The following is a 23952-nucleotide window of genomic DNA, read 5'->3' as shown; positions in this document are numbered from 1 at the left end:
TTGTAATTGTGGTTCTTTTCCCCTGAAGTTCAAAACTCAAACCTTCTGGTATTATCCATCTATACCTCATTTCATTTTCCCATAATTTTTCTGTCAGTTTTTTATATGTTCTTCTATCATTTATCACTTGCCCTGGCAATTCCTTCATAATTCTTACTTTGCTGCCTCCCACTATCAATGTCTTTTCAAAGTTTTTGTTCATGATCTTTCCCACCATTTCTTTTGTCATATATCTTATAACAACATCTCTTGGTAAGTTTTTTTTTGCATAGAGTGAGTTCACTTTGTACATCTAATCATACATATTATTAGTCTCTTCAGGATCTTCCTCTAAAAATAATGCAATTATTTTTATTATATATTCTTTCAAATCACCATCTTCCTTCTCAGGTACTCCTCTCAGATGTATCTGAGTCTCCATCAATTTGCAGTCATGGATTGCCACTTTTTCTTGTATTTTCAACAAAGTGGAATCATGTACTTTCATTCTCCCTTCTACCTCCTGCACTTTCTTAGATGTTTCTTCTGTCTTCTTTCTGAGATCTTCAATATCTTTTTTAATCTCTTCTATAATTTCTTTTTTAGATGCAGTTATCATCTCTTTCATGCCTCTCATCATTCTGGCCTCCATTGCCTCTAGTTGATCCTGCATTTTCTCCAATGAGGTAGCCCTTGCATGGGGTTTGCTTGTGTTCTGATATTTAAAAACATCGAAAATTTTGATCTCACCAATTTCAGATTTGACTGTCAAGTTCAAAAGATTAGAGCTTGCTCTTCACAACAAGCCTAATTTCGCCGTCCTCAGAGCTTCCCAGACCGAGGTATTAATTTTTAAAAATTTTAAATCCTCAAAATGGCAGTCACAACTTTTTGCTTCTCTTTTAAAAAATGTTTTTTCCTTTTTCTTTTAAAGGCTTCTAAAGTCCATTATAAACAATATGTCCAATAGTATTTATCTTCTTATCATCACCTCAATTATTTCCAACAATTTTTAATGTCCTGAACACTTAAAAAATATTATTTTAATTTTAACCTCCTTGAAATGGCCGCCGATGTTTCTCTATGGTATTATAGTCCTAGAATAGGCTTTTCATTTGCTACTTTCTGCTTTACTTGCTACCAAATCTCGTTTTCACTGGTAGAGAGATCTCACGATACTTGACGTACTTCCTGTGTTGATTGTATATGCTGCAGGTCTGTGACGATGGTGTTCTTTTTTCAAAACCGTAAGTAGACCAAACAATAAATTCCTTCCCACTTTTTAGCACTGTCCTTTAAATTTACAAAGTCCAAATTTCACCTCTTCCTCCCTTCTTCTTCCAAGCTTTCTAGATTTCCAATTCCCACCTTCTGAATTTATTCTGCTTAACTGTAAATAGTCCCGGAATGAAAGATAGTCATCTGTACCTTTTCTGCCAATTATCCAGATCCACACCGGTCTTGTGTAGCTTTAGATGTTTAGTAATGTCCAAGAAGGTTAGGATTCTGTCGAGCTTATGTCTAATAAATGACTCTGAGAACTTCTGCAGATGATAAAAATGCATCTCTTCCCGGAGACCCCTCAAAGGAGGCCCCCCCCCCCTCGGGACTCCCTTTTAGCCAAGGTAAATCTCCTCAAAGTTTTCTGTGCATATCTTGGACTAATCTCTAACTGAGAAAAGTAGGCAGTAGGCATTAATTTGCCTTCCACTACCCCGAACAGAAGTTCCAGCCTGCTCCCGTTATGAGAAGCAGCTCAGCTCGGCATTTTCCTCCCCTGGAAGTCCTTTACAGCAGACTTTTTATGGGGTGGTTTGCCATTGCCTTCCCCAGTCATCTCCACTTCCCCCCCCCCCAAACAAGCTGGGTGCTCATTTTACCGACCTCGGAAGGATGGAAGGCTGAGTCAACCTGAGCCAGCCACCTGAAACCAGCTTCCGTCGGGATCGAACTCAGGTCATGAGCAGAGAGTTCAGACTGCAGTACTACAGCTTTACTACTCTGCGGTAACCCTTTTTCCCATTTCTGTAGTTCCTTTATACGATTTATTTGTTTCTTCAAAAACATATATTTTTTAAAAACAACCCCATCTCTCCAGCCGGCACAATATCCATGTCAAGGTGCAATAGTGCTTAGGTTGGAAGGCAGATCATGCCATGCATTTAAACCACTTCCAACCCAACCCAGCCATGAATCCCAACCCAAGAATGTAAATTCTGCAGAAGAGCTGGGGACCCCTAATGAAGACTTCTCAGAGCTCTAGTGAAACCATAAAACCTAGACTTCTTGCAGGAAGGGGGGGGGGGGGCAGGGAGTCCCTGACACTGAAAGTGGTTTCAGATCACTGGTGTCAGCTAGTTATTAGCACAAGATCGTGTAGCTGGGAAGATGAAAGGCTTTCCCTGCTCACGCAGCATGTTTCTAGAAAGCAAACCTTGTGTTTTTCCTCCTAGCCTGAGAAAATACCCTCATCGTACACTCTGAGAACTTGTGTTCTTGGAAGAGACCAGCTTCATAGCAAACCCATGGAGAAGAGGTCTATTAGTGGCTACCAGCCAGGGTGACTTAAGGGAATCTCCAGGCTCAGAGGCAGTAAAACCTCTGGATCCCAGGGCCAGGAGGCAACTTCAGGGGAAGGCCTCGGCCTCTATGCCCTGTTGTTGGCCCTCCAAAGGAATTGGTTGGCCGTAGTGTGAAACAAGATGGTGGACTAGACCAACCACTGGCCTGATCCAGCAGGACTTTTTTGATTGTCTTCTGAAGACCTCAGCCTCTATGTCCTGTCATTGGCCCTCCAGAGGAACTGGTTGGCCACTGTGTGAGATAGGAGGCTGGACTAGATGGACCCTCCCTGGTCTGATCCAGGAGGGCACTTCCAATGTTCTTATGAAGGCCTCAGCCTCTCTGACCTGTTGCTGGCCCTCCAGAGGAACTGGTTGGCCATTGTGTAAGACAGGATGCTGGACGAGGTGGTCTCTCACTGGTCTGATCCAGCATGGCTCTTCAGATGTTCTTATCAGGGGAAGGCCACTCTGTTGTTGGTCCTCCAGAGTAACTGGTTGGCCACTGTGCAAAACAGGAGGCTAGGTAGTTGGACCACTAGGGTTGCCAAGTCCGTCCACAGCTGCTGTGGGGGACTGTTCTCTTGCGTGCACAAAGCGTGAATGGTGCAATGACATCACCCAGAAATAACATCATTGTGCTGTGGACACCACACCAGGGACACTCTAGGACTTGTGATAAAACTCTATGGTACCATAGAGTTTGACTGTGAGTCCTAGAGTGTCCTGGTGCAACATCCCTGGTGTGATGACATCACTTCCGGGTGATGGGGACAGTGCACGGTGATGGGGCTCTTCGAGGGTGGGGATCCGCTGGTGGGAGCTTGGCAGACCTATGGACCACTGGTTTGACCCAGCTGGGCTCTTCTTATGTTTTTCAGCTAAGAGAGAAATCCAAGGCAGATCTGCTAGTCAGGTGCATTCTTGCTTCTCAAGAAAGTATTCTTCAGATTTCTCTCTTTGTTTGTTTGCTGGGATATTGGAACAGGCCGGCATTGACTGATTGGGCTTCATGACGCTGAGCCATTTGAAAATAAGAGATACATGTCATAAAATCATAGAAGAGTTGGAAGGGACCTCCAGGGTCATCTAGTACAACCCCCTGCACAATGCAGGAAATTCACAAATACCTCCCCCCCCCAGACCCAGTGACCCCTGCTCCATGCCCAGAAGATGGCAAAAATACTCCAGGATCCATGGCCAAACTAGCCTGGAGAAAAATGGCTGCCTGATCCCAAAGTATCAATCAGTATTTCCCTGGGTGTGTAAAAAAGGGCCACCCTTGCTGCCCTCCTTCTCATGATTTGCCTAATTCACAGAGTCAGCATTGCTGTCAGATGACCATCTAGCCTCTCAATAAAAACCTCCAAGGAAGGAGAGCCCTCCACCTCCTGAGGAAGCCTGTTCCACTGGGGAACTGCTCTGTCAGGAAGTTCTTCCTAATGTAGAGCGAGAAACTCTTCTGATTTAATTTCAACCCATTGGTTCTGGTCCTACCTTCTGGGGCAACAGAAGACAATTCCATGCCACTCTACATGACAGCCCTTCAAGTCCTTGAAGATGGTGATCATATCACCTCTCAGCCGCCTCTTCTCCAAGCTAAGCATGCCCAGCTCCTTCAACCTTTCTTCATAGACTTGGTCTCCAGACCCCTCACCATCTTCGTCACCCTCCTCTGGACCCATTCCAGCTTGTCTATATCCTTCTTAAAATGTGGTGCCCAAAACGGAACTCAATACTCCAGGTGAGGTCTTCCCAGAGCAGAGTAAAGCAATACCATCACTTCACATGATCTGGACACTATATTTCTGTTGATACAGCCCAAAACTGCATTTGCCTTTTTAACCACCACATCACACTGTTGACTCATCTTCAACATATAGTCCACTAAGACCCTTAAATCCTTTTCACACATATCACAGCCAAGACAAGTCTCCCCCACCCTATAACCATGCATTGGATGTTTTCCCTACCTAAATGCAGAACTCTACATTTCTCCGGGTTAAAATTCATTTTATTAGTTTCAGCCTGGTTTTCCAGCCTGTCAAGATCATCCTTGTTGCACAAAGATGGTGGCACCAGCGACGGGCCCATCAACCAGCCCTGGGCCCTGAGAAGTGCGCACCCTTGCCCACCAACCACCAGTGCCTGCCAGTTCTTGCAGAAGTCTGCTTTCCACACCATCTCCATCTTCCACACTGCCTGGAATGCTTGGCCAACATCAACCTACCCAGCTCCTTCAGTCTTTCCTCACAGGACTTGGTCTCCAGACTCCTCAAAATAAGAAGTCAAGAAAAAGCCGCAGGGGCATCTTGGGGCACCTGTCGCCTTGGTCTGCTGCTCACCATGATTCATCTAAGCCAAAAGGATCTTGCGGGCAAATCCACTTAAAAGCGCTCCCGTGTGAGTAGATTAAACCAGTTAATTCATTAGCAACCTGCAATCGAGCTCAAGCCGCTCAGCAAAGAGGAGCCCGGCTCCCTCTGAGAAAATCTGCCAGACATGCCTCTTCTCCAGCCCTACCTCGGCCCCCCCACAACCCAGAAATCTTAGCCCGCCCTGAATTCTTCTCTCTGCCTTTTCCTTTTGCTCCCTCTCAGCAAGTCTTTCCAACGTGCAAAGCAAAGCATGAATGGGATAGAATCAGGGGTGTCAATTTAGGGCTGCCACAATGGGCCAGTGAGGGGAACCTCCCCCCATGTTGTTGGCATGATGACGTCACCTGGAAGCAACGTCATCGCACCAGCGATGTCGCACAGTGGGCCCTCTAAGCATTTCCAGAAAAACTCTATGGTTTTCCCAGGCACTCCAGCCATTTGGGAGGGAGAACTCTGGTACAATAGGTACCATAGTTTCCCCCTCGCAAATGGCTAGAGCGTCTGAGAAATCCATAGAGTTTTTCTGGAAATGCCTAGAGCAGCTGTGAGCGATGTCACTGGAGCAATAACATCACTTCCAGGTGATGTCATCACATCGCGCATGCGTGAAAGTCCCCCGCCTGGCAACGCTGTGGACTTGGCAACCCTATGTCAAACTCATTTGTTATGTGAGCCAGATCTGACATAAATGAGACCTTGTCGGGACAGACCATGTGTGTACCTATTTAAGTTTAGGTAGCAGAGATATAAACTTTATAAAGGACACAGACAAACACAATTAAAGGTTGTGTTTTTCCTGCCATGGGATCCAGGGAACAGGGCAAAGGAAGCTCTGGCTCTTTCCTTCCTTCCCCAGGGGACCAGGAGGGGGAGGAGCCTCAGCCACTAGAAGGACGAGAGGCTTGGCTCAGTAGCTCTGCTGTGGGATTGAGAAAGCCTGGCAAAGCAAGCTCTCCCTCCCCCACTTCCTCCCCGACATAGAAGCAGATGCTCTACCACTGAGCCCCAGCCTCTCCACACTTGATCTACACATAGCGAAATATCCTGTTCACAGGGCCGGCGCTAGGGGTTCTGCCATGCAAGGCAGACCCTTCTGCAGTCCCCCCCCCCCACACTCCTTTGAGACATGAAATTGCGTGCACGGCACAATGATGTCACCAAAAGTGACGTCAAGAAGGCCAGGGGACGAGGTACGCAAGCGCTGACCCTGCTCAGGCTTCTTGCATTCCGGGAAGCCTGATCGGGAGCAGGGAGAGACCCTTGAATGCCGCGCTCCTCGCGAGGAGCGCAGTATACAAGCCCCGGGCCTAGCTCATCAGGGGAGAGAGGAGGCGACCAGCGGTGCCCCCAGGCAGGGTGGCACCCTAAGCAGCTGCCTACCCCACCTACTCCCACGCGCCGGCTCTGCCCGTTCACTAGCCAGAAACAGGATAGGGCTATCATGCCCACCTCAGTCTGGCCAGCCCTCCACAAAAGCCATAAGCCAGTGTGTGGATGGGGCAAACTATAAACAAGATGAGCAAAAGCCACAGCATCAATGATATGCAAGGTCTCCTCCGAACCCAAGAGCTCCAGCCACATATTTCATGTCCCTTCTCCCCACACTCTGTAAGACAGGCAACGAGTTGGTAATATGTTTAAAAGGGGGAGGAAGGAAAGGTCCCCTGTGCAAGCACCAGTCGTTTCCGACTCTGGGGTGACGTTGCTTTCACAACGTTTTCAAGGCAGACTTTTTACGGGGTGGTTTGCCCTTGCCTTCCCCAGTCCTCTACACTTTCCCTCCAGCAAGCTGGGGACTCCCTTTACCGACCTCGGAAGGATGGAAGGCCGAGTCAACCTGGAGCCGGCTACCTGAACCCAGCTTCTGCCGGGATTGAACTCAGGTTGTGAGCAGAGAGTTCAGTTCACAGTACTGAAGTACTTGCTGCTTTACCACTCTGCGCCATGGGGCTGCTTAAAAAAAAGGGGTGGAGAGGGATATTAATCACTAAGTTTTTAAAAACTTACTTCAGACACCATCTGGTGTAGTTTCAACCCCCCCCCCCACAACATGGTGAGGGGTCTGGAGTAGGCTTGCCAACCCCCAGGTCCCAGCGGGGGTTCTTCCGCTTTCCCAGGCTTCTTCCCACCCCCAGTCAGCTGGCTGGTGGGGGGGGAAGCCCCGCCCCCACAGGACCATGTGCCTTTCCACCTCCGGAGGCTTCAGACTCCGATTGAAAGGCTTCCTCTTAGGATGGTGTGTCTGTGTTACTTTGAAGAAGTTGGCAGCAACTCATGAGCAGAGAGGCCAATCCCTCGCTACAGAATCACCAGAAACGGGGTGGGGTACGGGGGAGGGAAATGTCAGCTGAGCACTTCATTATTCCCCATGTGGAGATCGATTCTCATAGGGTATAATGGGGAAATGATCTGGAGGTTTTGGGGGCTCTGAGGGAGCTGTTTTTTGAGGTAGAAGCACTAAATTTTCAGTATGGTATCTAGTGCCTCTCCCCAAAGTACCCCCCAAGTTTCAAAATGATTGGACCAGGAGGTCCAATTCTATGAGCCCCAAAAGAAGGTGCCCCTATCCTTCATTATTTCCTATGGAAGGAAGACACTTAAAAAGGTGTGCTGTCCCTTTAAATATGATGGCCAGAACTCCCTTGGAGTTCAATTATGCTTGTCACACCCTTGTTCCTGGCTCCGCCCCCAATGTCTCCTGGCTCCACCCCCAAAGTCCCCAGATATTTCTTGAATTGGACTTGGCAAACCTAGTCTGGAGAGCAAATCCTATGAAGAAAGGTTCAAGGAGCTGGGCCTGTTTAGCCTGGAAAGGAGGTGGCTGAGAGGTGATACGATCACCATCTTCAAGTACTTGAAGGGCTGTCATAAAGAGGATGCTGTGGAATTGTTTTCTGTTGCCCCAGAAGGTCGGACCAGAGCCAACGGGTTGAAATTAAATCAAAAGAGTTTTCTGTTGAATGTCAGGAAGAACTTCCTGACCGTTAGAGCAGTTCCTCAGTGGCACATGCTTCCTCGGGAGGTGGTGGACTCTCCTTCCTTGGAGGTTTTTAACAGAGGCTGGATGGCCATCTGACAGCAATGAAGATTCTGTGAATTTAGGGGGAGGGATTAGTGAGTTTCCTTCATTCCGCAGCGGGTTGGATTAGATGACCTTGGAGGTCCCTTTCACTCTAGGATTCTATGAACACAGTGACAAAAGTCACCCACAAGCTTCATAGCAAAGAAAGGATGTGAAGCTGATTTCTATGATAAAAAGGACAAGAAAATGGACACATAGTGGACTTTTTTGGAGCTTCCTCCAGATCCCTCTGTAGGGTTGCCAGCACTGAGCTAAAAAAATTCCTGGAGATTTGGGGGTGGAGCCTGGGGAGTGCAGGGTTTAGGGAGGGGAGGGACCTCAGTGGTGTATAATGCCCTCCAAAGCAGCCATTTTCTCCAGGGGGACTGATCTCTGTAGGTCAGAGATATAGTTGCAATCTCGGGAGATTTCCAGTCCCTGCCTGAAAATTGACATCAATATGCCTATACAAGATCTTTTAAAATATATATATTTTAAAGGGTGGGGGTTGTGTGCGTGTGTGTGCTTGCATGCCTGGAAGTCATGGTGACTTCTGCACCCCCTACTTAGGGCTTGGATATTCAGAGAGGTGGCTTCTAATGCCTGCCTCTGCCTCCCAGCCCTGGTATTCCTTGCAGGTCTCCCTTCTAATTACTTACCAGGGTTGGCCCCACTTAGCTTCCAAGATCTGATGAGATCATGCTTACTTGGGCTATCCAGGTCAGGGCTATGCCTATATAAGATCTTGTTTCTGTGGACTTTCCTAGAGATGTAAAATTTCCAGAAATTTTGAAGCTTGGAAGAAAAACCCAGGTTTTTTCGGGGGGGGGGGGGGTTCTGGAAAAAAATGGTTATTTTCGGAAAAATTGGAAAAAAAATGCTACCTTAGCACTTCTTTTTTCTTTTCCAGATTGAAAGTCATTCTGTTACTTTAGGAACATAAAATATTTCTATGGACAATTTTACTTGGCATGAAATTATCACAACTAGCATATTAAAAAATATAGTGTATCCAAACAATTATTACAAACAGAATTTATTTTTTAAATAATATTTATTTGTAATTGTAACAAATGGAGCAACAATCTCCTGAACTGTTTACTAGTTTAAGTGGAACAGACAAAAAAAAAAAAAAACCTGCACAAAACAATTTTTAAAAATTCAGAAGTAACAGTTATTCATATTTCCTCTCCACAGTATTAAATAAAAATTTAAAAACTCATTCTCATAAAAAGAATTGAAGAGGGGGGAAGTGTATAGGAGGGATTGAATGGGCATGATTTAGGACTTGCTTGTCCTCCGTGCACAAAAATTAGAATAATCGGATACCATACATATTGTTTAGAAATGATTTGGAAAATATTTGAACACCTTGTCTTAAAATATTTTATTCAACATGTTAGAATAAAATGTTCCATGATCATTTCTTTTCTTTTCTTTCAATTTTTCAGAAAAAAAAACAAAAAAGGCTTCATGTTTTTTTCCCGAAATTTCCCAGGTTTTTTCCGGGCCTTCACATCTCTAGACTGGCCTTTTCCTGATCCACATTAATTTCACCTCTGCTACCATTTCACAACTGCCTGAAAACTGCCCTTGCCAGATCATGGTCAAGGTCCATCAAGTTCAGCAGCATCCACCCAGGGCTGGCCCTGGACTCTCTGGCAGCTTAGGCCAGGCTAACTTCTGGCACCCCCCTCTGCACTGATAATATCACCAAGTCACATGGGGGGCACCAATTTGGTGCCCCCAGAAGACTGGCACCCTAGGCAACTGCCTAGTTTGCCTAGCGGCAGGGCCAGCCCTGCATCCCCCTCCAAAACGAATCTCACGAGTGCCAGTGCACCTGCCACAATGTCTCCTGGCGCCCACTACCTTCTGGAGCCTTGGAGGAAAAATCCAATTGTCTTGAATTAAATGGAGAAAACATGATGCTCACTATGATCTGATTTAGTAGGAATAGCCCAATGCACTGAACTTATCCTGGACGAGATCCATGTGGGTAGCTATGTTGGTCTGAAGCAATGTGACAAAGTTAGAGTCCAATAGCACCTTTAAAACCAACACAGTTTTATTCAGGCTGTGAGCTTTTGTGTATATGCACACTTTGTCAAACTTTGACATGGAAGCATGAAAGCACAGAGCCAGAATAAAACATGAAAGCAAACACGAAAGCACAGAGCCTGAATAAAACTTTGTTGGTCTTAAAGGTGCTATTGGACTCTATCCTGGGCAAGTGCATCACACCCATGCTCTCAGTCTAGCCACAGAAAGGTTTTCTTATATTTCTGGGCCCATAACCTCTGTGTAGCTGTGTAGCAAACTCTCCGCTTTCTCCGGAAAACTGAAACCAACCAGTGCCTCTTTCTCAAAGCCAACAGTTGCTTGGGAAGTTATTTTGTGCTTGGTCCCTCTGATCTAGACCATCAGCCAGGTTCTCACAGCCAGAAGCCACTGGGCAGCTCAAAAGGAAATACAAGCCAATGAAGCAGCAGGCAAGGAGCTGAGGGGAGGGTGTCTCAAAGCTGGGGTGCCAAAACAGGCAAGGCCCTGCTGTTTCCTGACGGCCACTGCCCCTCCACAAAAGGAGAAACAGAAAGGCGGCGGATGCTGCTGAACAGAATGTTATTCTGATTATTAGGGGGTTCATAGTCCCTTCCCCAGGAGGAAAGGCTGAAGAATCTGTGACTTTTCCATTCAGAAAATAATATGACTAAATGGTAACATGATTGTTGTTTAAAAATAATGCATGGAGTGGAGAGAGTGGACAAAGAGATCTGGGTTCAAATCCCCACTCAATCATAAAGCTTTCTGGGTGACTTTGGGCCTGGAGGTCAAATAGGGAGAAGCGGTTCTATGAGCCAGCCTGAACAACTTCAAAGAAAGGTGGGATAAATATGCATAGCCAGAAATCTCAAAGGACAGTGCTACACTGATCCCCCAAGCAACCTAGAGGGGTGCTTGGGCCAAAATCTGACCACTTGGCCATCATTCCCATTTCTGCCTTTTCCCAACAAGCAGTAGCACTTTGAGATCTTTCTTAGCACTGCCTGTTGAGATCCTTTTTATGAGATAAAAAAATAGGGCAAAGGCCAACAGTGCAAATAAAGTTTTTTAAAAAACATATATTTTATTACTCATCTAAAAATTTCCTATGGATTTCTCTGACAGGCTTCTTCTTTCAGTGTTCCTTCCTTCAACAATAAGACAAGACCAGCAGGAGTTGGAGAAATGTGTAGGGAATATATATATATATATAAAACTTTATTTGCACTATCAGCCTTGACCTTATTTTTTACCTACTAATGACTGGTGCAGCCTTTTCATTTCCTCTGAGTTCCTTTCTTAATGACATCAGTATTCATGATTTATATCACCATCTTCCAAGGAGCTGAGGCCAGCATATAGCAGGGGTGTCAAATATAGGAGAGCTCCTATCAGGCCCCCAAGCAACTGACTGTCATCTGCTTCTTTCTCCCTCTCTCTTGCTTCCTTCTGCATCACAGCTTGCTTTGTAAGGCTTGCTCAAACAAGTTACAGAGCAAAGCCTCTTATTTTCTCCATTGGCTGAGGAGGAAGGAAGGAGGCAGAAGTTGCTTTGCCAGGCTTTCTCAATCAACACAGCAAAGTTACTGAGCCAAACCTCTCTCCCTTCTATTGGCTGAGGCTCCTCCCCCTCCTGGTACCCCGGGGAAGGAAGGAAAGAGCCAGAGCTTCCTTTGCCTAGTTCCCTAGATTGCATGTGAGAGACACAAAGCAAGCACCTTTAAGACCAATGGGTGCTAATGTTTTAAGCATGTTTTAGTTTAAGCTTTAAAAAAAATCTTTGTGTTTGTCTGTGTCCTTTATAAAGTTTATATCTCCACTCCCTGGCATTACATTTTATGACACACATGGCCTGGCCCAACAAGGTCTCATTTATGTCAGATCCGGCCCTCATTACAAATGAGTTTGACACCCTAGAGTCCGTTCTCCCCAGTATCATCCTCATTAGAACCTTGTGATGTAGGCTGTCTCCAGGGGGGTAGGGGAGAAAGAGATTATTAGCATTATTAGTAAAGGGATTGAGAATAAATTGATAGATATGTAACGCCCCCATATAGATCTACAATGTGACCTCATTTGGAATTACCGTGCACAGATCTGGTCATGGTTATCAGAAAAAGGACTTTGCAGAGCTGGGAAAAGGACAGAGGGCAACCAAAGAGGATTCAGAGGCTGCCCTAGAAGGAAAGGCTGAAGAATCTGGGAGACATGATAGAGGTTTATAAAATTATGCATGGGATGGAGAGAGTGGGCAGAGTACTTTTTCTCCCTCTCCTCAAATGCTGGAACTTGAGGGCATCTAAGGAAGCTGATGGGCAGTAGATTCAAAGGAAATACTACTTTCCTTTGAACCTACTAGAGCAGGGGTGTCAAACTCATTTGTTATGAGGGCCGGATCTGACATAAAAGAGACCTTGTTGGGCCGGGCCATGTCGGGTTGGGCGAAGCCATTTCAGGCTGGGTCATGTGTATACCTATTTAAGATTACATAGCAGAGATACATACTTTATGAAGAACACAGACAAACACAAATATATATATATTTTAAACTTAAAATATGCTTAAAACGTTAGCAGTCATTGGGCTTAAAGATGCACTCTTTGTGTTTCTCCCATGGGATCCAGGGAACTGGGCAAAGGAAGCTCTGGCTCTTTCCTTTGTTCCCCAAGGGACTGCGGTGGGGAGGAGCCTCAGCCAATAGAAGGAAGACAGGCTTGGCTCAGTAGCTCTGCTGTGCAAAGCAAGCTATTCCTCCCCCCCTTCCTCCCCAAGGGAGGAGCCTCAGCCAATGGAAAAAATAGAGGTTTTGCTCTGTAGCTCCTGTGCAATTGAGCAAGCCTGGCAAAGCAAGCTGTGATGCAGAAGGAAGCAAGAGAGATGGAGAAGGAAGCAGATGACAGCCAGTTGCTTGGGGGCCTGATAGGAGCCCTCCAGGGGCCTGATTTGGCCCCCGAACTGCATGTTTGACATCCCTGTACTAGAGTGATTAAAATATGGAATTTGCTGCCAGAAGACGTAGTGGTGGTCAAAGGAATAAACAGCTTTTAAATGGGATTAGATGGATTCATGGAGGATAAATCTATCAGTGGCTACTAGCCATGGTGATGATCCATGTTCAGAGGCATTAGCCCTCTGAATCCCAGAGCCAGGAGGCCACATCAGGACAAGGCCTCAGCCTCTATGCCCTGCTGTTGGCTGTCCACAGGAACTGGCTGGCCCCTGTGTGAGACAGGAGGCTGGACTGGATGGGCTATTGGTCTGATCCAGCAGGGATTCTTAGAGAGGGATATTCTTAGAGAGGGAGAGGCTGGCCAAGGTCATGAGAGCTTTATAACTGTGGGAATTTGAAGCTGGGCACCTCCAGTCACCTGAACCACCACAGGAAGGAACGCCTGGCTCTCACACCGACTGGACTGGCATCTCAGCCAGCCAGTAATGAGTAACAGTCAGCAAACAGGTCTGGGTTGGTAGAGTTTCACCGGATTCTGAATCAACATTCTCACCTTCCAGCATGCAAGTAAGTCAGGTGCAGAGCCTGAGGCCCCTTCATAATCCCAGCCCTGCTACAATCACCTCTGAGAGCTCTTCTGGGGGTGGATGGCCCTCAGCACCAGATGCATAATAAGAGTGATGCAGGTGGCATGCTGCCCTAAGGAGGAGCGGACATAAGAACGTAAGAGAAGCCATGTAGTATCAGGCCAATGGCCCCTCCAGTTCAACACTCTCTTGTCACACAATGGCCAAAGCCCAACTGCCATCAGGAGGTCCACCAGCGGGGCCAGAATTCCAGAAGTCCTCCTGCTTTTGCCCCCCAAGCACCAAGAAGACAGAGCATCACTGTACCAGACATAAGAACACAAGAGAAGTCATGCTGGATCAGGCCAATGGCCCATCCAGTCCAACACTCTCTGTCACATGGTGGCCAAACCCCAGATTCTATCAGGAGGTCCACCAGAAGGGCCAGAGCTCCAGAAGTCCTTTCATGGTTGCCCTCCAAGCACCAAGAAGACAGAGCATCACTGCCCCAGACATAATATTCCCTCTGTCTCTTGTAGCTAACAGCCACTGATGGACCTCTGCTCTGTATGTTGATCCAATTCGCCTCTTCTTGAAGTTGTCTCTGCTTGTACCCACCACCTCTTCCTGTGGCAGTGAGCTCCACATGTTAATGACTCTTTTAGTGAAGAAATTGAATGGGCTGGGTCTTGTTGAAGCTAGAATGTTGATCATCTCCTGTCTCACTCTAGTGCTCAAGAGCAGACCATTGTGTGAGACAGCTGCAAACAGCTGGGCAGGCAATGACAGATTCTGAGGTCACGAGAGGGCCAAATATTATCCCCCACCCCAGCATTTTCCCTTGTCTTGCTCTGATAAGATGTGACCACAGCAAGCCAAGGATTAAGGGGGTGCGGAAAGATTCCCGGATAAACTGCGAAAAGCTGCATTGCTTGAGATGGGATTTGATTGATTGGAAAAGCCCAGAATGGCATTTGTCCCCTAAAAACATACCCTCTAGACGAGAGATGGAGAGGTACAGTCATTCAGCCAGAAATAGGCGAGAAGCATTGCAAATCAGTGACAGAAATCTTATTCCTGGTTAGTTGCTGTGGTTAAATTAATTAATTGGAAAAAGTGCAGAAAAGGGCAACTAGAATGATTAAAAGTTTGGAACACTTTTCCTATGAAGAAAGGTTAAAACGCTTGGGGCTCTTTAGGTTGGAGAAACGTCGACTGCGGGGTGACATGAGAGAGGTTTACACGCATGGGATAGAGAAAGTAGAGAAAGAAGTACTTTTCTCCCTTTTTCACAATACAAGAACTCGTGGGCATTCAATTTATTTTATTTTATTTATTTTATTTCATTTTATTTATATCCCACCCTACCCCATCGAAGCGGGCTCAGGGTGGCTGAGCAGTCAGGTTAAAATGGATAAAAGGAAGTCCTTCTTCACCCAAAGTGTGATTAACATGTGGAATTCACTGCCACAGGAGGTGGTGGCGGCTACAAGCATAGCCAGCTTTAAGAGGGGATTGGATAAAAATATGGAGCAGAGGTCCATCAGTGGCTACTAGCCTCAGTATATATATATATGTGTGTGTGTGTGTGTATGTATATATATACACACACACATATATTGGCCACTGTGTGACACAGAGTATTGGACTGGATGGGCCATTGGTCTGATCTAACATGGCTTCTCTTATGTTCTTATTTATTGGCTTCTTAAAAAAAAAATTAAAACAAGAACCAAGGATGTGTCAAAAATCTCAGTACCTTTCTGCTCACTGACCAGTATCGTCGCTTGATGCAGTCGGTTGAAGCACCCAGAAGCAAAGTATCTTGGGACGGCGGAGTCATCTCCCACATTGCATGGTGGGATTATGTGTGCCCCTTTCTAACACTCTATTGTGTCCTATCAAATGCTTCTTGGAGCCCACAAGCAAGGCATGAAGACAGTAGACTTTTGCAACATCTCCTATTCAAGGATACACTGTCTCTGTAAATGGGAGTTCCATTTAGCGATCATGGCTAAACAGCTGTTAAGAGACTCGTCTTCCTCCCCAGTTCCATCTTATCTTTTTTCTTAAAGCCGCTGAAGCCAACCACTATGCCATGCGGCTGTTTTCTGCCAGTGAATTATACGAGGCATCAAGAAACATTCTCTTTTGTCTGTTCTGAATCTCTTGTTTATCCTTTTCATCCGGCAGCTCTAGCAGTGTGGCAGGGGAAGACAATTCCCTTCGCCGCTTTTCCCACATACCCTTCATGATCTTATAATCTTCTCTTGCATTCCTTCTTCACCATTTCCCCACCCCCCCCTTTGCTAAACTAAAAATGCCCCGGTACCTTAGCCTTTCCTCACCGGCATTCTAGTTCAAATGGGCCGACACTTCATTTTGGAGGGAAGTTTCTTTCTTTCGATATTAAATGGGATCATGTTGGAATTTTGGGGACAATGTCCTACTTAAGTACATGTATGCTGAACTGGACAATGTCATAGCTGCTGTCCTCTAAAGGTCCAGCAATGTTGACATCAATTCCTGGGTGCAATTCAGACCGAGCTCAGCACCACCGCCTCTCTCACCGACTCTAAGAATAACCATTCCAGCCAGCAATCATTTCAAATGCCTCTTATTCTTTGGCATGACCCAAATGCAGATTTATCCAATCAGCGCAAGGATACTTGGAAGTCATCTGTGTAGTATTTTCTCCTTTGGCTGCCTCCCTAATTTCTCTCCCGCCCCCTTTATTTCGAGATTATCATCACGGCTCTGATCAGGATGATAGCGGTGGTTGCATACCTCAATTACTTTGGGGGTTTGGACCGTCAGCCCCCAGGATTGCAGCAGAGGAATTAATTCCTCTCAGTTTTTCTAGCCGATTTGACTCAGTGCCCTCCGTGACTTTCAGTGGAAGACCACGCCCTCAGTATTTGCCCTTCCTCTTTCTTTCGCTTGCGGCCAGAGATAACTGTATCCCACCGGTTGTCTCTGTTCCAACAGGTTTCCGATACGCCCACGTATACCTGTGCTCTCATTCAACATCAATCCTGCCATTGTGGCTGGGAGAATTCTGCAGTTTGCGTAGGATAGCTTTATATATTGCAATGCCCTTCGTGCACCCCATTTTCCTGACAATTCTGTCATCTACTTGTAGACAGGGCCGGCCACACCACTAGGCAAATTAGGCCTTTGCCTACGGCAGGGGTCCCCAACCTCCCGTCCGTAGACCAGTACCAGTCCATGGCCTGTAGCAACCAGGCCGTGAGTTGTATAATTATTTCATTATATATTACAATGTAGTAATAACAAAAAGAAGAGATTAGATTTATATCCTGCCCTCCACTCCGAATTTCAAAGTCTCAGAGCGGCTCACAATCTCTTTTACCTTTCTCCCCCACAACAGACACCCTGTGAGGTGGGTGGTGCTGAGAGGGCTCTCACAGCAGCTGCCCTTTGAAGGACAACTCTGTGAGAAGCTATGGCTGACCCAAGGTCACTCCAGCAGGTGCAAGTGGAAGAGTGGGGAATCAAACCCGGTTCTCTTAGACTGTGGCACAGAGTGGTAAAGCAGAAGTACTGCAGTACTGTGGTCTGAACTCTCTGCTCACAACCTGAGTTCGATTCCAGCGGAAGCTGGATTCAGGTAGTCGGCCAAGTCAGGTAGTCGGTTGACTCAGCCTTTCATCCTTCCGGTAAAATGAGGTCAGTAAAATGAGTCCGCAGCTTGCTGGGAGGGAAGTGTAAAAGACTGGGGAAGGCGATGGCAAACCACCCCGTAAAAAGTCTGCCGTGAAAACGTTGTGAAAGCAACGTCACCCCAGAGTCGGAAATGACTGGTGCTTGCACAGGGGACTTTCTTTTCCTTTCCTCTCTTAGACAAGAGTCCACACACTTAACCACCGTATCAAACACTTTAGAAATAAAGTGTGCAATTGAATCATCCTGAAACCATCCACCCACCCCACCTAGGTGCGTGGAAAATTTGTCTCCCACAAAACCGGTCCCTGGTGCCAAAAAGATTGGGGACCACTGACCTAGGGCACTGCCCTTCTAAGGGCGCTGAATTGGGCACTCCCTATGTGACTCTGTCAGTGACATTACCAGTTTGGGGGGGGGGGGGGCGGCAGAAGTTAGCCTTGCCAAGGGTACCAGATAATCTAATGCTGGCCCTGTCCTTTACCTGCTTTGGGCTCCTAGAATATTTATGCCCTCCTCCCTAAGAGACGAATCATCCCAAATGAGATCCTCCCTGGCTCCTATCAGTGCTCTCTTGGAAGTCGGTTTAAAAGCTACTCTTTGTGACCTTTGTGATATGAAATACCAACAGTATTTCCACAAGGATCCAGGGGAAACCCTCTCTTTTTGTGCATGGTACCAAAACATCCTCCCAGGCAGGCGTGGAATTCTAGCAGGAGCTCCTTTGCATATTAGGCCGCACACTTCTGATATAGCCACCCCCCTGGAGTTTGCAGTAGGCCCTGCACTCCCTGTAAGCTCTTGGAGGATTGGCTACATCAGGAGGCTGTGCCCAAATACGCAAAGGAGCTCCTGCTACAATTCCACCCCTGCCCTCGGGGCCTTGCAAACCCAAACCTTCTTGCTTAACACCACCATCTTGTCTGCGATTGAGAACCCTGCTGTCTTCTTGTCAGGCCGGTATCTCTGCAAATGCTACCTTGGGGGTTCTAGACTTTGGATTCCTGAAACAGCAACCTAAATTTTGCTCCCAGGACCACACAGCTACAGTTCCCGGTAGGGTCGCCAGTGGCATGGCCCACAACCATCTCAGCTTGAGACAAGCGGTCCAAGTGGGCATCTCGTGAAATTTTCACACCCTTCGGGAACCCAATTTGCGACGTTCCCTGCTGTCAGATATCCCACTTCCTCAATGAAAGAGGGTTTCAATTCATCTCCCGAGAAATGGGTTCCTTTTGAGGGCCCACCCTACATAGGAAGAGGCAAACTATCCTACAGATGGGACCCATTTCTCAGAACACGAGATCACCATAATAACAGAGGAACTGCTAGTGGGAGAAATCGTAGCCCTCTCCCCTTCTTGCGGCACCTGCTTCTTAGGTACCTTTGCCTCAAAATCTGTAACACCCAGGAATTCACTGCACTGAAGGTACATTTCCCAGCTTCCGCCCAGCTGACAGAGTCAGACCTCTGACACTCCCCCCCGCTACAATGCACTAAATATTGTCCACTTCCCCCTGCTCGATTTCCAGCTTCATTGGGGGTAATCTTGTCTTTTTTATTTTTCAAGCTAAGACCTGCACAGTGAGGTTCGGAGAGGTTTTATTTTTAAGCTCAAGCTAGGGGCCGCCAGGGCGGCTTCTCTCTCGGTTCCTTTGCCTTGCTGCCAAGCCTGCCCAGCTGTTCCACTTGCCCGGCTCCTTCCTTACCTCTTTCTCCGCATTTTGTGACTGGAGTTCCCTCACATTCCCAGAGTACCCCATTCCATTTCAACTTGCCCCCGAGACGACGACGGGGGGTGGGAAAGGCCAAGCGTTTCCCCAGGGGTTGCGGGCTCGAAAATTGGACTGAAAGTTTCCTCGTCTCCCAACCTCCTCCACCCATACCCAACCAGGCCTGGGGTCCAGTTCGTTTTGCAGCCATTTTGGAAAACAGGACTCGGGGCCAGCAAGAGAGAAACCACTGAAATAAATTCGCCCCTCGCCCGAAGAGCTAAGTTCTTGCCACGCCGGCAGGCAGAAGAAGCACGATTCCTCCAAGGTCATGATGGGTCCCAGCATCCAGCCTAGGCCTCCAGATGGTCTATTACCAGCCTGCAATCCCACCAGGATTAGAACCGTCAGCCTAGAGATCCCTAGGGTGCTTCTTCCCATCGCTAGGCCTCACAATCCTCTCTCCCGCTGCTAGTTGGTTAACCTCCCTCCCCATCATCTCTCCTGGAATCCTTTCCCCACCACTCTGCACAGGCGACAGCCAGCCAGCTCGCTGCCATCCATCTTCCTTTGGTCAGCACCACTGCCGAGGGTGACGTCGACATCATCGGCCCTCCCTCCCTCTAGGAAGGCCTGCTCAGAGGAGTCGGCCTGGGCCTCTGAGGAAGTCCCCAGGGGCAGCACGACCCCCTCCCCGACAGCCAGGAGGAACAGGGACAAAATCACAAAGATCTGCCCCCCCCTCCCCCGCAAACATAGCCGGACACATCCCTGCCCACTCAACCAATCGGCTTCCCCTGGGCTCAGATGCCCAAACTTCGTCCTGCGCGAAAACGTCCCACCCGGTTTGACCTTCAGCCACGCACGAGAGATGACATTCCACCCCCCCACCCCCCAGACCAAGCCACCCTGCATCCGGCCACGCTCCACGGTCGCTAACCTCCCAGCTGGGCCTCGAGGCCTGCATGGCTCTCACTCTTGCGCATTTCCTCAGCAATGGGTGTCCTTTGGCGATGCACGCTAGGTACCACGAACGCGTCCCCCTCCATCTCCGTCACACTCCTTCCTCCACCACCCCCCACTCCTTGCATTCACCCATCAATGCTGCTTCTCCTCCCTCCCCTCCCCTCCCCTCCCCAATCCATCACTGGAATCGACCCAAGCCTTAAACCCCTAAGATGTCAGCAGATTTTTTTTTTAAAAAAAAGAGGAAGAAAACAAGGCAAAAACCAATAAGGGAGAATTGACTGGCTGGCAAAGGCAGCTGGGTGGCGTTCCGAGGCATGTCTTTCTCCCCGGTTTCTGCTGCAACACCCACCCCTGGTGATGGCAGACGAGCAGAGAAGACATGCTCGGAATACTCCTCAGTCTCCGCTCTCCTTCCCCACCTCACCAAACCTCAATCACCCACACTCTCCACCACTGTTTCCTTTCCTTTCCAATGGCCACATTACTCGCTTCAGCAAGTGCCATCATTTAAAAAAAAAAAAAAAAACAGAAAAAGGAGGGCGATTCCCCAAGAGGAAGACGGGCTCTTTCAGACGCAATATTTATCGCTTCTTGCCATAACGCTGGAGCTGGCAAGCCTCTCAAAATGTTAATTACATCTAGAGGGTGATCGGCTGGGGGCGGCGGGGGGGGAGATTCAGCTCATTGCTATCTCAGCCATAAAGGAACGCTTATTTTCTTCAGTGCATGACTATAAATATTATTATTATCATCATCATCATCATCATCTGTAAGGACAAGATAGGCACCCAAGGTCCCAGTTCCAGAACAAGGGAAATGATGAGCTTTCGGCCGCCCTTCGTGAAAAGGGTGGGTGAGTCTGGTTTGGGGGGAGCAGTGGTTTTTTTAGCTGTACCGATCACTGTTTTAACGCAGTTTTGCTGGAATCCAGGCGTCAGGAAAGATGGCTTTTGTGTTTTTCCAGCCCTCATCCCCCCCCACTAAAAAGTCATCTCCTTCAAAATGCCCAACGGTCTCCACTCTTTCTGTACACCCCCCACCCCCATTCATTTAGGATTCCTCTCACCCCCCTCCCCAGAAATCCCAGGAACACGCAGCGCCTTTCTCACTTCCCAGCTGGCCGCATCCTCTTTTCAAATTTTCACATCCTTCCCCTCTCCATTTCCTCAGGCAGACGGTCATGGGGGGGGGGGGACTGACAGGTTTTCCATAGTGTATGGGAGAGCAGAGAAATCTCTCCACCCCCTTCCCCCTCCTCCCTACAAGTAGACAGTTCTTCTAACAGACTCCATTTTGACCTGTCAGCTGCCTGCACATGAACAATTTATATATATATATATATATTTGCAGAGAAATGTCTATTCTGGGGAGGGGGCTGTTAGATTGCTGAGCCCCACCACCACCACCTATCCATGCCAGGAGAAGCAGATAGCTGACAGTATCCTAGGGGCTTTTTCTCTACCCAGCTACCTGCTTCTGTTTGCAGGAAGGGAGAATGCAGGAAGGAATTATTGGAGAGAGAAAAAAGGGGCACCCCACATTGGGGGTGGGGAGGAGATCACCCCCTTGTCCTTGGGGAGGGGCCAATGGCCATTTTGAAGGGGGGGGGTACCAAGAACCCACATACCCGGAGAAAGGAACACATTCAGGGAAGGAATAAGAGATGGAGCATAGAAGGCTGGAAGAGGGGGGGAGACAGATAGATAGGGAAAGGAGCAGGTAGAGCCAGGTGAGTGGAGAGAGAGAGATGAGGTTCCAGAGGAGATGGGTGGGTTTTAATGCAGATATGGAGAGGGGCGGGGGACGGTTCAGGCTGGAGAACAGAGACAGGGAGAGGGTAGCAGCAGCCCCCCCCCCACGGATAGAACATCGGAGTGCCCCCTTTGGAGGGCGGAAGGGGGGAAATCTGCTTTGCGGGACAGATTTCTGGGTGGTGGCAGGGTGGTGGGGGAGAGAGAGATAAGCAGGGTAGGCCTCTAAGGTGAGGCCAGGGACTGAGAATCCGCCTTGCCCGCCTGGACAGATGTGCCGGATTGCCTTTGCCTCCTCCCTCCAGCAGTTCCCCTTGCAGCCTATGCAATGGGTGGGGGGGGGGGGGAGAGACAGGCACCGTACCCCACTGTCCCCCCCTCTCCCAACACACTTTGGGTCAAATCCACTCACCTCCCGTGTTGCTCCGCTTGGTGCTGATGGCTTCCGTGGGGGTCTCTAAGGGTCTTTTCCTAGAGTCGGGGGGATCCGAATCCATGTGGGGCGGCGGGGAGGTTTGGGGGGGCTGCTGCGATTGGGGCTGAGGCCCCCCGGGCGGCTGCGGCTGCTGTTGTTGCTGCTGGGAAGCCGAAGGGAAGATGCCGTTCTGATGGACGGAAGCACCAGCCATCATCTTCAAGCCGAGGGCGCGGAGGACGTCCCCCCCGCGGTACCCGTGAGACTCCAGCAGGGGGAGGCTGCGGGGCGGAGGGGGGGGCGAGGAAGAGAGAAGAGAAAGGATGCTCGGATTTGAGGGAGGGGTGGGAGGAGGAAGGGGGGAGAGCGAGGGGAGGTGTGTCCAGCTGGGGGGGGGGGAGAAAGCTCGCAGGTGAAATTGACAAAGGGGAGAGCTGGCAGGTGAAATTGACACAAAGGGAAGGAAATTGACAAAAAAGGGGACCGCAATTGACAAGAAGAGAAGGAAATTGACAAAAGGGGACGAAATTGACAAGAGGGAACGAAATTGACCAGGGAGGGAGTGGGTGGGAATCAAACACCTCTGCTTCGGTTGTCCCCCCCCCCCTTTCTTTCTTTCTCTCTCCGCCACCCACCCCCTCAAGGGAAGAAGAAAGGAGGGGTAGAGAAGAGGTGAAGGGAGGGCGGTAAAGAGAAACCCTTCCTCCAATTAAAAAAAAGGGGGGGATTAATTAAAAGGAGGTGGGAGAGGGGAGAGAAGGAGGGGTGGGGCAGGTCTGGAGGGCGCTGGGGGGCGGGGGGAGGCAGCTGCGCATGGAGTTCATGGGGGGGGGGGAGAAAGAAAAAGAGGAGAGAGAGAGAGGAAGCGCAGGCAGAAAAGTCTGGCCGGGTCCTTTGCTCAAAGCATCCTCTTTTTAGCCTGGGCTGGAGGGCAGTGTGAGTGGGGAGGAGGCGTGGGGGAAGAGAGCGAGCCACCCAGCCCCTGACGTCGGAGGAGAGACCCACCTCCCCCCCCCCCACCCCGCAGATTGGTTGCCAAGAGCTGGGCCAAGCTGACAAGCCGGCACTGGGAAAGGGGTGGGGGGAGAGAGAGCTGGGACAGAGAGAGAAAGAGAGAGAGGCTCTATTCTATGCCTTGGGGGGGGGGGGTTTGGCAGAGGCGGGAGGGGAGCAGGTGGGAGGGAGGGGAGGGGAAGGGAGACAGCTGTGCGCCAAAAGACTGAGGAGGAGGGGAGGGGAGATTTGGAACTCTGGTTTCCAGCCCTCCTGACAGTGACTTCCCAGGGCTGCTTACTTGCTCTCCAGAACTTCTGGCGCCCTAGGAAGACCTCTTCCCTTTCCCAAGAGGCCCAGGCACCCAAGTCCAGTCTGATCGCCTCTCCTCCGGGGGCAGCTCTCCCCAGAGAAAAGTCTGGCACAGGACATTGGCCCCAGGGGGCTCTCTTTCGATGGTGGCGGGACTTCCTTCCTGCAGAACTGGTGCTCTCCTCCTTTCCATATGGTCCTGGGAAGCTCCTCTAGATCAGGACAGTCTCCCATCCTGAAAAGCCTCAGGAGGGACGGTGGCTCAGCGGTAGAGCATCTGCTTGGTAAGCAGAAGGTCCCAGGTTCAATCCCCCCCCCCCCCCGGCATCTCCAACTAAAAAGGGTTCAGGCAAGTAGGTGTGAAAAACCTCAGCTGGAGACCCTGGAGAGCCGCTGCCAGTCTGAGTAGACAAGACTGACTTTGATGGACCGAGGGTCTGATTTAGTAGAAGGCAACATCATATGTTCATATGTTCACAACTCTTTGAAGAGGGAGAGTGGCTGAGTGGTAGAGCATCTGCTTGGGAAGCAGAAAGTCGCAGGTTCAATCCCTGCATCTCCAACTAAAAAGGATCCAG

At 48.8% G+C, this 23952-nt stretch overlaps 1 protein-coding gene across 2 annotated transcripts in view; it reads right to left on the bottom strand.

Annotated features, from left to right (window-relative positions):
* The window catches only part of NOVA2 (NOVA alternative splicing regulator 2), a 76492-nt gene extending 54140 nt beyond the window's left edge, over positions 1-22352 (bottom strand). The window contains exon 1 of one of the 2 annotated variants that reach the window (XM_060258313.1): positions 22067-22352. In XM_060258313.1, the coding sequence (XP_060114296.1) occupies positions 22067-22286 (220 nt within the window). In that variant the 5' untranslated portion in view covers positions 22287-22352. Of the gene's footprint in view, positions 1-19874; positions 19983-22066 lie in introns of those variants that run through there. The other variant, XM_060258314.1, reaches the window with a different exon arrangement.
* Between the last annotated feature and the right edge of the window lie 1600 nt (positions 22353-23952).

The sequence above is a fragment of the Heteronotia binoei genome, chromosome 17, assembly GCF_032191835.1.
Source record: "Heteronotia binoei isolate CCM8104 ecotype False Entrance Well chromosome 17, APGP_CSIRO_Hbin_v1, whole genome shotgun sequence".
Lineage (NCBI taxonomy): Eukaryota > Metazoa > Chordata > Lepidosauria > Squamata > Gekkonidae > Heteronotia > Heteronotia binoei.
Note: the sequence above shows the minus strand (reverse complement) of the source record. Positions and strands in the feature narration are given on the sequence as shown.